The following is an 11869-nucleotide window of genomic DNA, read 5'->3' as shown; positions in this document are numbered from 1 at the left end:
CCATGTAGTATACATTCTGAATGTGAAACACATCTGATGTTAGAGTGGTCTACTTCCATAGAAGAAATACAAATTCCTTTTTAATCAAACCAGCTGAGTTACATATTTTCTGCTTTGTTCCTGAATTCATCCCTGCACTTAGTATCTAAAGGTAGGCTGACTTCAAACTTTCTGATACTTTGTGTTTAGAAAAAGCCCTAAGGAGATTTTTTTTCCTCCCAAGAACGAATATGCTAATCAACTAAGGATATAATGTTCAACTTTTAATAAGAATGACCACAAATAACAATGTGAAAGATAGGCCTGTATATTATGCATTCTGTTACTTTAAGAGGTACACATAACCTTAGGGCAGCACAATTCTGTCACATAAAATACAAATTTTTGTAAGAAGGTGGCAGAGAGAATCCTGAATATGGAGCCTCAAAAGAACCACCCTGAAGGGCTGCTCCTAGAGATTTCTCCCCTCCAGGTCCCAAACCCTGCCCCAAAATGGTAAGAAAAGTTCTTCTGAGGCTTTTTTAGAACCCATTAGGAAATACAGCAGTGGGTAGGATAAACATACCTGCATCCTGGGCAACAAATGAAAACTGCTGTAAGCCAAGGTCTGTTTGTAATGGGCAAATTTAGTTATCACACATTCAAATTGCTTTCCTCTCCTTCCTAATAATTATTCTAGATGGCACCTGTGAATGAAATCAAAATTTCCAGTGATTTCTTTTTAGCCCAGTATTATCTTTATTTCAGAGTAACTTTTTTGTATCTGTTAACTTTCACTTTCTTGAGACTTACACCTCTCCTGACTTTCGTAACACTGTGATCTCCTAGAACTCTTCCTGCAATTTGAGGGCTCCCTTTCTTTGCTTTTTTCTTATTTGCCTTCTTCCTTTTGCTCCCCCAAGAGGCAGAATGCCCAACGTTTTCCCAAGCTCCCTGAATGCCTAGAAATTCAACCTACATTACAGAAGTGGTTATATTCATTATAGGAGAATTTGGGTTCGTAAAAGAATACAGCTATTAAAAGCTGGAAAATGGAGATACAAAAAATTATCACCCACGAAATCCTCCTCCAAAAAAGACAATGTAGTCATTGTAGGGTAACCATAATAATTTAAATATTCTGGTACTTAAAGAACAGTTTTTATCTTAGCAATTTTGATCTTTATTTGGATAAATCTTAAATGCTAGCTTATGTTCCCTTTGGCAAAAATTAAACTAGGAACTTTAAGATTTTGTTAATTCAAGTTATAAATGCTAATTAGAAAACTGCCATCTTGACTATACAATCCAAAGTCAGGTACTGCTGAGTCTTTGCATAACAGTAATCTTGGATATGTGCAGTTTACCCTAAAGCTTCCCTGCTACCTACTTACATTACCTTGTTCTTACTCTACTTTTCTAGGAAATTACTCCTTATGGTTGATATTACTAGACCAGGTCTTGGGCAAGGGTGTGGTTGAAGGAAGAAAACCAGAATTGCATGCCTTTTCCCCATCAGTATCAAATGATGTCAATACAGTTTGAAACATACTCCACAAAGCTAAAATTTCCCTCTCACAGTTAAGTCATACCCAAGCACAAACAGTCCTACAGAGAGATCCTACCATCTGTTATAGGGGACTTGTACCGGCACTGAAACTTGAGCCCCGAGAGTGGCCAGACCCCAGGGTCCACAGAAAGTTCTTATGGAACATCTGTCCATATACTGACCACAGCATTGAGGCAGGGGTTTCAACTTAGAAACAGAAACCCACAATAGCAATTTATGTGCAAAAAGAAAAAGATGGCATTCAGGGTAGATGTAGCCTGACACCAGTGGCAGTGGCTTGACCATCAAAGCTCCTGAATTTTAGCCCCCACTTACCCACTAAACTGAGTGCCTAAAAAAATGGATCCACTCTGGACATCCAGAACTCCTGTTAACAAGCAAAGTCCCATTTGGAACTTAGGCTTCAATGTTGAGTCTGCTCTTCTAACATGTTCTGTATCTTCCTACAGCACCTGAAGAAGGACCTTTTACATTCCCTAATGGGGAGGTTGTGGAACACAGCGAGGACAGTAAAGATCGGACCATCATGCTGATGGGAGTGTCCTCACAGAAGATTTCTGTTCGACTGAAGCGGACTGTTGCCCACAAGGCCACCCAGACCGAATCCCTGCCTTGGACTGGCAGTGAAGGCCCCTCAGGTCCTTTTGTGCTGTCTTCTCCAAGGAAGACAGCCCAGGATACTCTTTATGTGCTTCCGAGTCCCACATCTCCGTGCCCCAGCCCAGTCTTAGTCAGAAAGCGGGCTTTTGTCAAGTGGGAGAATAAAGAATCCCTCATAAAATCAAAGGACGAGCTCCGTCACTTCAGACTCCCAACCTACCAAGAGCTGGAACAGGTACCTTCCTTCCGTTCCGTTTTCCTTTTGTTCAGACTGTTAGAGAAGTAGGTCTAAGCCTTGGAAGAGCATGTCAACTGAAGAGACTACAGACAGACTAGAAGGATGGAAGGAGGATAGATTCCAGCCTTCTCACAAAGAAATCAGCGGGGCCCCTGGTTCACACGGCACAGGTAGAACAGAACATACAGGGAGGAGCCACCACGCAGGAGCCACTTGCAGTGCTGGCGTCAGTGCCTCAAGCTCTGTTCACAGTAGAATCATTGAGAAAAAAGTTTCTGCTGGTCACTTTACTGGGTTGACACCACTCTCTTTTTCTAGATGAAACTAAGATGAATTTGCCTAATCCTACTTCCTAGAGGTCTTTAACTTATTCATCAGGGTTGTGGTGAGAACCTTCACAGCTGCCTAGGCATCTTTCCAAAGAAAGTAGATGATTTTAGTGCTACAAAAACAAAGAAAAAAAAGTGGCATATTAGTAAAGCACAGAAAATGCCTCCCTCCTAACAAATGTACAGATGAGGGGAATCTTTTCTAACGTATTTTGTATTAGGCTTACAACATCCTAATTTTCAGGTTCCCCATGCAGGTGTTGGAAAAGACAAAATAAAGGGTTACCAAGAAAAGAGGAACAGTTTGGGAATATGGTGCCAAGGTCTGAGATAAGGAAACAATGAGGTTTTAAAAAAGGAAAAGATAGATCAGAACTCTCTGTTAGAGCCGACAGGCAGGTGTGCAGATCCTCGAGTCTTTGGAGTCCACAGCTCACAGTGAGGGCTGGCTTTAGTTAGACTGCTTGTCATCAGACAGTAGTTTCTTACTAATTCTAGGTAACAAGCCATTTTTGAGACAGACGGGTATATCAAAGGGAGAGAAATGCCTGTCTGACTTTTTTCCAATTTGGAAGCCTGTCAGGCCAGACACAAAATCAAAACTTCCAGGTAGCCAGAATTCCTTATATAATTCTATAACTACATGGCAAAATTGTACATGAGAGTTTCAGAATTCCCTGTGTAACCCCTTTCTTGTCAGACTCTGGGAATTGAATTAGAGAAACATTTAAAGAAACAAGTTACATAATGTATGTGAAATTCTTGATTTGGTGCCTAGAACAAAGAACATATGAAAAAAAGAACAACATATTTTCTGGATGAAAGGTGCTTTCTTGCTCTTTTTTTTTTTTAAGAGATAAAGGACATGCTTTAAAAATCAAGTCAATCAAATAGTGGCAAAATGTGGGTTATAAAAATCACTTTCTTTTTAGGGACAGAAACTACCAAACCCACCTTTTGAGAACAATGAAAGAAACCTTGAAAAATGAATAGACATGATAGAATCGAATTCACTTTGGTCTTGGAGGCAAAGATTTGTTTTCAGTCCTAGATGTTTCTTACACCAGCTGTTAAACTCTACAGCCTGTTTGGGGCTCTGCTAAGGTCTGCCAGAAATCTTGACATTTTACAGGCCTAATGAAAAGGAACAATGTAACTGGCAACAAAGCTTCAAAAACAAAATGACTTAGAGAAATATGTCAGATGAGTTAGTCCCAGAATAATCCCTATCCAGCAATACCAGAGCCAGTAAACCCTCACCACCTTCCCAGTAGCCTCTTTACTTTCGGCTTTGCCAAATAGACTTAAGGTCCAGAATTCACTATGTACATTTATGCATCCCATTAAGTAAAATTCTTCCAGTGATTTGTCTGATATTAATATTGCAATTAGATTGTTACATGTATCTCTGAACCAATTTGGAAAAGCTCTTCGGGCTGGATATGCCTGGGTTTAAGTATCTTATCTGATATTGTATGACAACATTTTCTGCTCTTATAAAATTCATATGCCATCTATTTCCAAGGTGTTATGAAGTTTAAGGTATTTCTATTATATAACACAGCACCAGGCACATACCAAGTGCTCGATCTTATACTGTAGCTAACTCAGGTCAACCCAGTGTATCCTAAATGACCTAGACATTGCCTATATACAGTATTCTTTTGGAGTAATCAGTGTGGTATAATGTAAGAACACCAGACTCAAAATCAGAATAGGAATCAACAATACGCTGTATAATTAAATCACTGCAAGGTAGATCACCAAATCCTAATTTAGGGAATGGGGTAAAATTCTTCATCAGAGGCTTGGTGCCTATAGTCAGCAGCTAGGGCACCAGCCACATACACCGGAGCTGGCGGGTTCGAATCCAGCCCAGACCTGCCAAACGAGAACTAGAACCAAAAAATAGCTGGGCATTGTGGCGGGCCCTTGTAATCCAGCTACTTGGGAAGCAAGAGAATCGCCCAAGAAAAGCCTAAGAATTTAAAGTTGCTATGAACTGTGACACCATGGCACTCTACCCAGGGCAACATAGTGAGACTCTGACCCACCCCCCCCAAAAAGAATTCATCAGAAAGGCACATTGGTTTTCAGTGATTTTGGGGGGAAAAACTTACACTAAGCGTACTATAGCATCCCCTATAAAATTCTGTCACTGCTTTCATGGCAAAGACTCTGTTTCTGTATAGTTAAGACCTCCTACTATACACATCCAAAGGTTTTGTCATTATACACCTACTGCTAGGGAAATGGATTATTCTGCATGATAGCCACTCACGTCTTTGATATGATCACAAAGACTAATTGCTATTTGCAAAGACTCATTTGTTATTTAACTTGTTATTTTCTATTCAGGGCAAAATAACTCTCTCAGCCATGGTGAATAAGACATGCCAATCAATTATAGTGCTCCCAATATTGTAATGATTTGTTATTCATAGCTGCTTTATTAACAGACCTCATTCTCCTTTCCCTTTAGGAAATAAATACCTTGAAGGCAGATAATGATGCCCTAAAGATCCAACTGAGATATGCACAGAAGAAAATAGAATCCCTCCAGCTTCAAAAAAGCAATCATGTTTTAGCTCAAATGGAGCAAAGTGGCTGTTCTTAGCCCAGAGACTAAAGGAACACCATCTGTAGATGAGTACACTGGAGATCTCAAATTCTAAACTGAATGATAAAGACATGGAGAACCTTAGACTGACCAGCTTTTAAAACAGGACTCTGGAAGAAGCCTGCTACCATGAATTTAAAAGATTCCTAATGTGTGGTATATTTTCCTTTTTCAGTCAAGTGTGACTCAAAGGGGAGGAAAGCTGAAGAATGCAAAACTTTTGCCATCCATACCACTTTTCTTTCTGGGATTACTACTGAAAGTATGCTAACACATGACTGTAGTTTCCTGACAAGGTAGCTTTTCATGTGGTGTGCCCAGCTGATTCTTCCTTAGAACTAAAATCTCTGGAAAACGAATTTCATTCCTTCTCAAGGTTTTCTGTAAACTGAAGGATAAGCTTTGTTCCATCCAAAGCCTGCTTATGATGGAAATACACCCATATTCCAAAAGTAGATTTACTTCCTCTATATCCCAGCATTCTTTGTGAATCTGGTTCCTACTTCACTACCTCAGATCTGATCAATTAGCCTCTGTCCCTTTCTTCACTACACTCATACACACATGAGCATCTCTACCTAGAAGTGAATTTCTACACATGTAGCCACAGCTTTTTAGAGGCCTATTAAACATGACATTCAACTGCAGGTCAACCACAGTTGTAGTCTTACAGTTATCATAAAATAAGTAAATTAAGTACCTGGAAACACAGCTATTACCATCTCTTACCTGACTGCCTAATTAGCTAAACATAATGTAAACATTTATTATATTCTGTGGCTAGAATTAGGAATTGATGGCTTTAAAAAAGTCTGAAGATCTGCTTAACTCTTCATGTTCCATCTTTATATTCTGAAGTAAACTATTTTTAGAGTTCTCTTTCTAAACTGAACTTGTGCTTGAAATGTCTTCACCATTAACATATAGAAATAAGCTAATGGGATCAGTGGCTTAAATAATAGCTGACAGTGTGTACATATGTATATACAGTATCAGGCATGCCTGTGGCTTAGAATTTTGTTTCCTCCATAAAATGTGGCAGTGAATCAAATATTTAGACATTACACAAATTCACAACGTTCAGGAAATTGCTCATAAGATAAAATGTATTTGGCAAAATCACAAGTAACAGTCCTGTGAGTCTCCTGTTCTGAAAGTTAATAATAAGCGAGCTTATTTAGTTACCTGGGCAACTATTCACCAATTTGTCAGTCTTTTTCTAGTTCTAAAAAAGTTATATGATCATTTTCCTTTTTTAAGGGACTTAGTGTGTGTAAAGTCTGGTAGCAAGCTGACTTGAAATTTATCCACAGGTTGATCAATTGTCAAGAATGTAATCTTAAAGATCCAAATCTAAAGCCAACACCACCAAGTCTCAATAAGAATACAAAGTATATGCAGCCTGTGAAGGATTTGGATCCATTAACAATTTTCTTTGATGAAAGACCAGTTCCCATTTGCATTCCTCCTTGTACTGAGTTTTAGTGACATAGAACTAGCTTGTAGTTAATGTTTCAATAAATTTTAAAGAATCATACATGTATTTACCCTTCTCCAAACCCAAACTCACTGAAGCAAGGCTGCTGAGATCCCACTACCTGCTATATAAACTTACAGTAGCACTTTGTTACTTGCTTTACATGGAACAAACATGAATTATGATAAACTTTAAAATTCCTATTCTCCTTTGATGTAAACCAAGAGGGTATAGCTCACTTTCTTTAAACATAGTCATGAAACACAATTTTCATTCATCTTACCTTCCATCCAAAATAAAGACCTCAGATAAATTTTATGTAAATAACCTGTAATCTGTAGAAATTCAAAAGGTCATAGTCCCCTTCATTAGTCAAATTAACAATGATCTCAAGCACTGAAGAATCTGTCACTGAAATGGATAGGAAGTAGTAGTTTCATCACAGGTTTTTATAGTCCAGCAAAGGCCAAAGAAATACAGTGTACAAATTAAGAGTATTTGTGTTGAGCTACATGGGGTTAGTGGAAACTACAGAAATAATGAGAAATAATTTGGCCTGATATTTATCTGCCAATCTTTTATTAACATCAACAATCAACAAATCTTTTATTAACATCATTTCTCATTTTTTCTTTGCTAACTGACTCACCTTTTTACTGCCCACTTGTGAATTTCTGTCTAAAGATGTATAATGTAAAAGAACTGCAAGAAAAAATGTACAGATTGTAAAGGGTTTTTTTGATACTTAATGTACATTAAGTTTGTGTAATATTTATATGATAAAAGACATTAGGATCCCTACAACATGTCTTGTGTTTCTTCTACTTTACAGATATGTGGAGCTTTTGGAAACTTCACCTTTTTACTATAATCTACAGCTGAAACCACTCCCCTATTCTATTAGCCAAACTGAGTTTTCCTGGGAGGAAAAGCAAAGCAACTAGATTGTTCAGTATACATTTTTCTAAATCTTTTCACAGTACAGAAATATTCAACCTATTCCCTCTTTTTAATATTCAAAAAGTGAAATTTATTTGGAATTCAGAAATTCCAGGTTGCATCACATCAGCTATTCAATAAAAGCGAATTCTCCAACTCTTTTTTAATCCCATTTTAGGATTTAATATAGGGCTCTCCAGTAGGCAGGAACACTAGAAATAAACACATTCCTCGGCCAGTAGTGCAAACAGGAGATGGCGGGTTCTGAAGAGCACACTAAGCCATAGTTAAGGGAGAGTTGGAAGAACCATCAAGGCCTAAGGTATAGAAGAGAATGTGGGGTTGAGAAAGGTGAAGAACAGAAAACATTTTTATTGCTTATATATGACCAAGGAAAGGTAAACCTGGTCAAAAAAACAAAACAAAATAGGCAAGATGTGTATGCCTTGGGAACAGGATAAACTTGCTAGTATGGGAGGAGGGGAAGGTCAAGACCCAGACAGAACCAACTTCCTGGAAATGCCTTATTCCTCTGGCCTGTTTTCCTGAGTCTGCTTCAAGTCTGTACTTTTAGAGCACAGAAACAATGCTAACAAATACATGTTAAAGACTCCTTCCAACAGAGATTTCACTTGGTCTGGGAACAAATTTTAGGTTAAGAGGTAGTAATTATAAATTTTTCTTCCTCCTTTAAGACTCTACCAATCCCAAAGATAAAAAATATACACCACTGACTGAGTACCAAAGTATTAATATTTCAAATAAATATCCCAAAAGGGAGCACTTGCTTATAAATATTAAGTCTATAAATACTTAACATTAAAGTAGACAAACTTCAAATTGTCATTTCTCTTTTGTCTTTAATCCCACAGTTCCATCTAAGCAAACCAGCAAGAAGAAAAATTTTGAAGTTATAAGTAAAATTGGTAGAAGATAGCTCAATCCAATGTACAGACCCACCCAAGGCAATTCATTTGTGGTCATGTTAAGAGTGCTCAGAGACAGCCAAGATTTCCCCTTAATCCCCAATTTTTTGTTTAACTAGACCAATGAAAAAGGGGAGGAAAATTCCTTCACTTAAATTCCACTGTAGAGTGCATTCTGGTACCTCTAAATGGGGGTGTACTGGGCGGGATCTGTGGCTCAGTGGGTAGGGCACCGCCCCCATATACTGAGGGTGGCAAGTTTGAACTCTGCTCCAGCCAAACTGCAACAAAAAAATAGCCATGCGTTGTGGTGGGCACCTGCAGTCCCAGCTACTTGGGAGGCTGAGGCAAGAGAATTGCCTAAGCCCAGGAGTTGGAGTGGAGGTTGCTATGAGCTGTGACGCCACAGCACTCTACCAAGGGTGATAAAAGTGAGACTCTGCCTCTAAAAAAATATAATAAATAAATAAATGGGGGTATATTTATCATTTTGACAATTCATAATATTTCATACAAAATAATGAAGTCACACTGCCAACAAGGAGAAATTAAACTGCCTCCTCACCTCCCACCCCAATTCCCATCCCAAATATCTCTACTCTGTGTTCCTTACAAGGTGTAGACAGTATCATTCATTACTGAGGACATTTTCTGGCCACAAATCTTTTTAGTCTGTCATACCTTCTTTTGTCACAATATTAATGTAATTAGATATTTGGAGTTAAATTTTTTTTTTACCCTCTGTTTAAACAGGCAAGATTTCCCGGATCTGCCAAACACAAGGAAACAGATTCAAAGAAAATACTTGTTTCCCTTCTGAGGAGTACTTCTGGGTAATGGTGTGGCCACTATGTATGGACAGGACATAAGTTCTTTATATATATGGTCCAGAGGAAAGGCAAGTTACTACTTTAATCCAGAAACTCCCAGTTAGATCATCTCTATACACGCTCTTAGGTACCACAGAATGGACAAAGAAGAGAAAAGGGTAAGGAAAATGAGGTAATAGAAAAAATGAAATTGAAAACCAGGCAAAAAGAGTGAAAAGAAGGAATCAAAAAGATGTTGGATTTAGGAAGCAGTGAAGTGCCATTCATATTTTCTATGTTGGAATCTAACTTAATTTACAAATATGTTCACATTAGGACCCAACTCGACTCATTGCTATTGTAGATACTGCCAAGCAAACAGTTCTACAAATGTTTATTGAAAAGATTATTGTGAAAATCCTACCTTATAGGCAAGAGTAAGATATTAGGGCCTTGATGATTCAGTTTTTTCATACAAACAAGGTTTACAGGAATGTGTAAATAGGAGTGGTTCCAGCTCCAACATGATTCCAGGAACAAGTACTAAACCTAGATAAGATTTATAGTGATTGCAGTGAAAAACCCAAATAGCACTCTTACGAAGGCATAAAGAAATCTTACAGAAACTGATAAACTATTGTTTCTAGCACATTTACTATAAATCTTTAGTAGTAAAGTTAAAGTAGTTGTAAATCCCCTTTCTATATCCTAGAAAGAAATGAAGCAGATGGGGCGGCACCTATGGCTCAGTGGGTAGGGCGCCAACCCCATATACTGAGGGTGGCGGATTCGAACCCCACCCGGGCCAAACTGTAAAAAAAACCAAAAAGAAATGAAGCAGAGTTGAAACTGTTTTAAATTAATATTTTTAAACTAATAACTCTTTTGAAATGTTTCACTCAAATGGTCTTTTGAGTACATATTTTTTAAGAATTAGTTTTCAGAGTTCAAAGCTACTGATAAAGGTGTTTTCTTAATTATGGAAAGTCTTTTTCTCAACTATCACAAATGAAACAGTCTTTTCATTAAACAAAAACACACAAAAAAACCAAATTTACTAATAACTAATAAAAAAAATTATTATCCTAAACATATTTCTTCAGTTAGCCTGAAAAATACATTTCCAAGATTATAGTAAGTTCACTTTTAAAATTTTAACATTATTTTAGATTTTACCTCAGGGTTCACTATAAAACAACAACAAAAAATCTGCCTAATATTAAATACCATTTGTCCTCTAGCAACAAATTCAGCTTTCTATCCATTGAGTTGGTTAGATCACAAAGAGTTTTTATGCACAGGTACTGACCAGGAACCTACCTGAAGATACACATTTTACAGTGGGATTGAAAAAAAAAAAATGTGAGACCAGCTCTTTTCTTCTCCCTGTACTGAGAAAAATACATTATGCAGCCAACCTCTTAAAGCCATTCACAACAGGCCCTCTACAAATTTTTAAGAAATTGCATTTGTACTGAGGTCTTTACGAAACCACCAAAGGAGAAGACAAGTGTCTCTTTCCTCACTTAGCAAGTAAGGACAAATCAATCCTTGAAAGCTAAGGTCATTCCAACCCATAGCATCCTTGGCCTAGTGCCATGATTTGGATTCACAACTCCTAATACCCAAGCCTTTGATTGCCCCAACCACCAAACCACACATATAGCCATTTGCTAACCTTGTGTTTGTTAAAGCTAGCTATGAATCAGAATTACCAAGGAAGGCCTTAACCCTAACCCTGATCCATCAAAGCTGAAAACTGGTACCTTAATCCTATGTGATATATAGCTCAGCCTGCCTTTTAACAGACAGATACCTAAAGTGAGGGCAAAAATGATGAAGAGACCACTTTGAAAGAATATTTTTGACACCATCATGTAAAATTGGTACGAATCTTTGTCCCATTAATGTAATTCTAACCACAAACTTAAACTTCTTTGTCAAACAAAAATCTCACAGATTTCAAATCCAATTAGAAAATAAATCAAATATGCACAGTAAAGAACAGACATGGGCTTCAATTAATTGAACTTAAGAAAAACCTGGGCAAAGGAATTTCCTGTAATCAAAAAAAAGGAATCACGATAACTTCCTACTGAACACAACTAATAGGGAAAGCCCTATTTTGTAAAGTAGAATTAAAATACACAAAACACATCCACAGGAATACAGATGAGGCAGAGTCTATATTCCTTTCCATCAAAGGTGGGATCATTTATGTGTCTCAAACCTGAACAAAATACAGGTAACAGTCTAAATTCAATCATGACAATAAAATACTTTCCATTTTTTAAGTTTGATGGTAATATTTACATTTTAAAAAATAATTTTTTTTTCTTTTTTGTTTTTTAAAAAGTCACAACATGCTCAAGGATACATACA

At 37.5% G+C, this 11869-nt stretch overlaps 1 protein-coding gene across 3 annotated transcripts in view; it reads left to right on the top strand.

The window, feature by feature from the left end:
* RASGRP1 (RAS guanyl releasing protein 1) overlaps window positions 1–6091 on the top strand; it is a 74298-nt gene extending 68207 nt beyond the window's left edge. The window contains exons 16-17 of one of the 3 annotated variants that reach the window (XM_003791700.2): window positions 1999–2384; window positions 5199–6091. In XM_003791700.2, coding sequence (XP_003791748.1) covers window positions 1999–2384; window positions 5199–5333 — 521 coding nt within the window. In that variant the 3' untranslated portion in view covers window positions 5334–6091. The remainder of the gene's footprint in view (window positions 1–1998; window positions 2385–5198) is intronic. The other 2 variants (XM_003791701.3, XM_012806322.1) reach the window with 2 other exon arrangements.
* The last annotated feature ends 5778 nt before the right edge of the window (window positions 6092–11869 follow it).

The sequence above is a fragment of the Otolemur garnettii genome, unplaced genomic scaffold, assembly GCF_000181295.1.
Source record: "Otolemur garnettii isolate 467f Iridium unplaced genomic scaffold, OtoGar3 scaffold00050, whole genome shotgun sequence".
NCBI classification, from domain to species: Eukaryota; Metazoa; Chordata; class Mammalia; order Primates; family Galagidae; genus Otolemur; species Otolemur garnettii.
The sequence above is the reverse complement of the archived record's forward strand: the minus strand, read 5'-3'. Positions and strand labels throughout refer to the sequence as shown.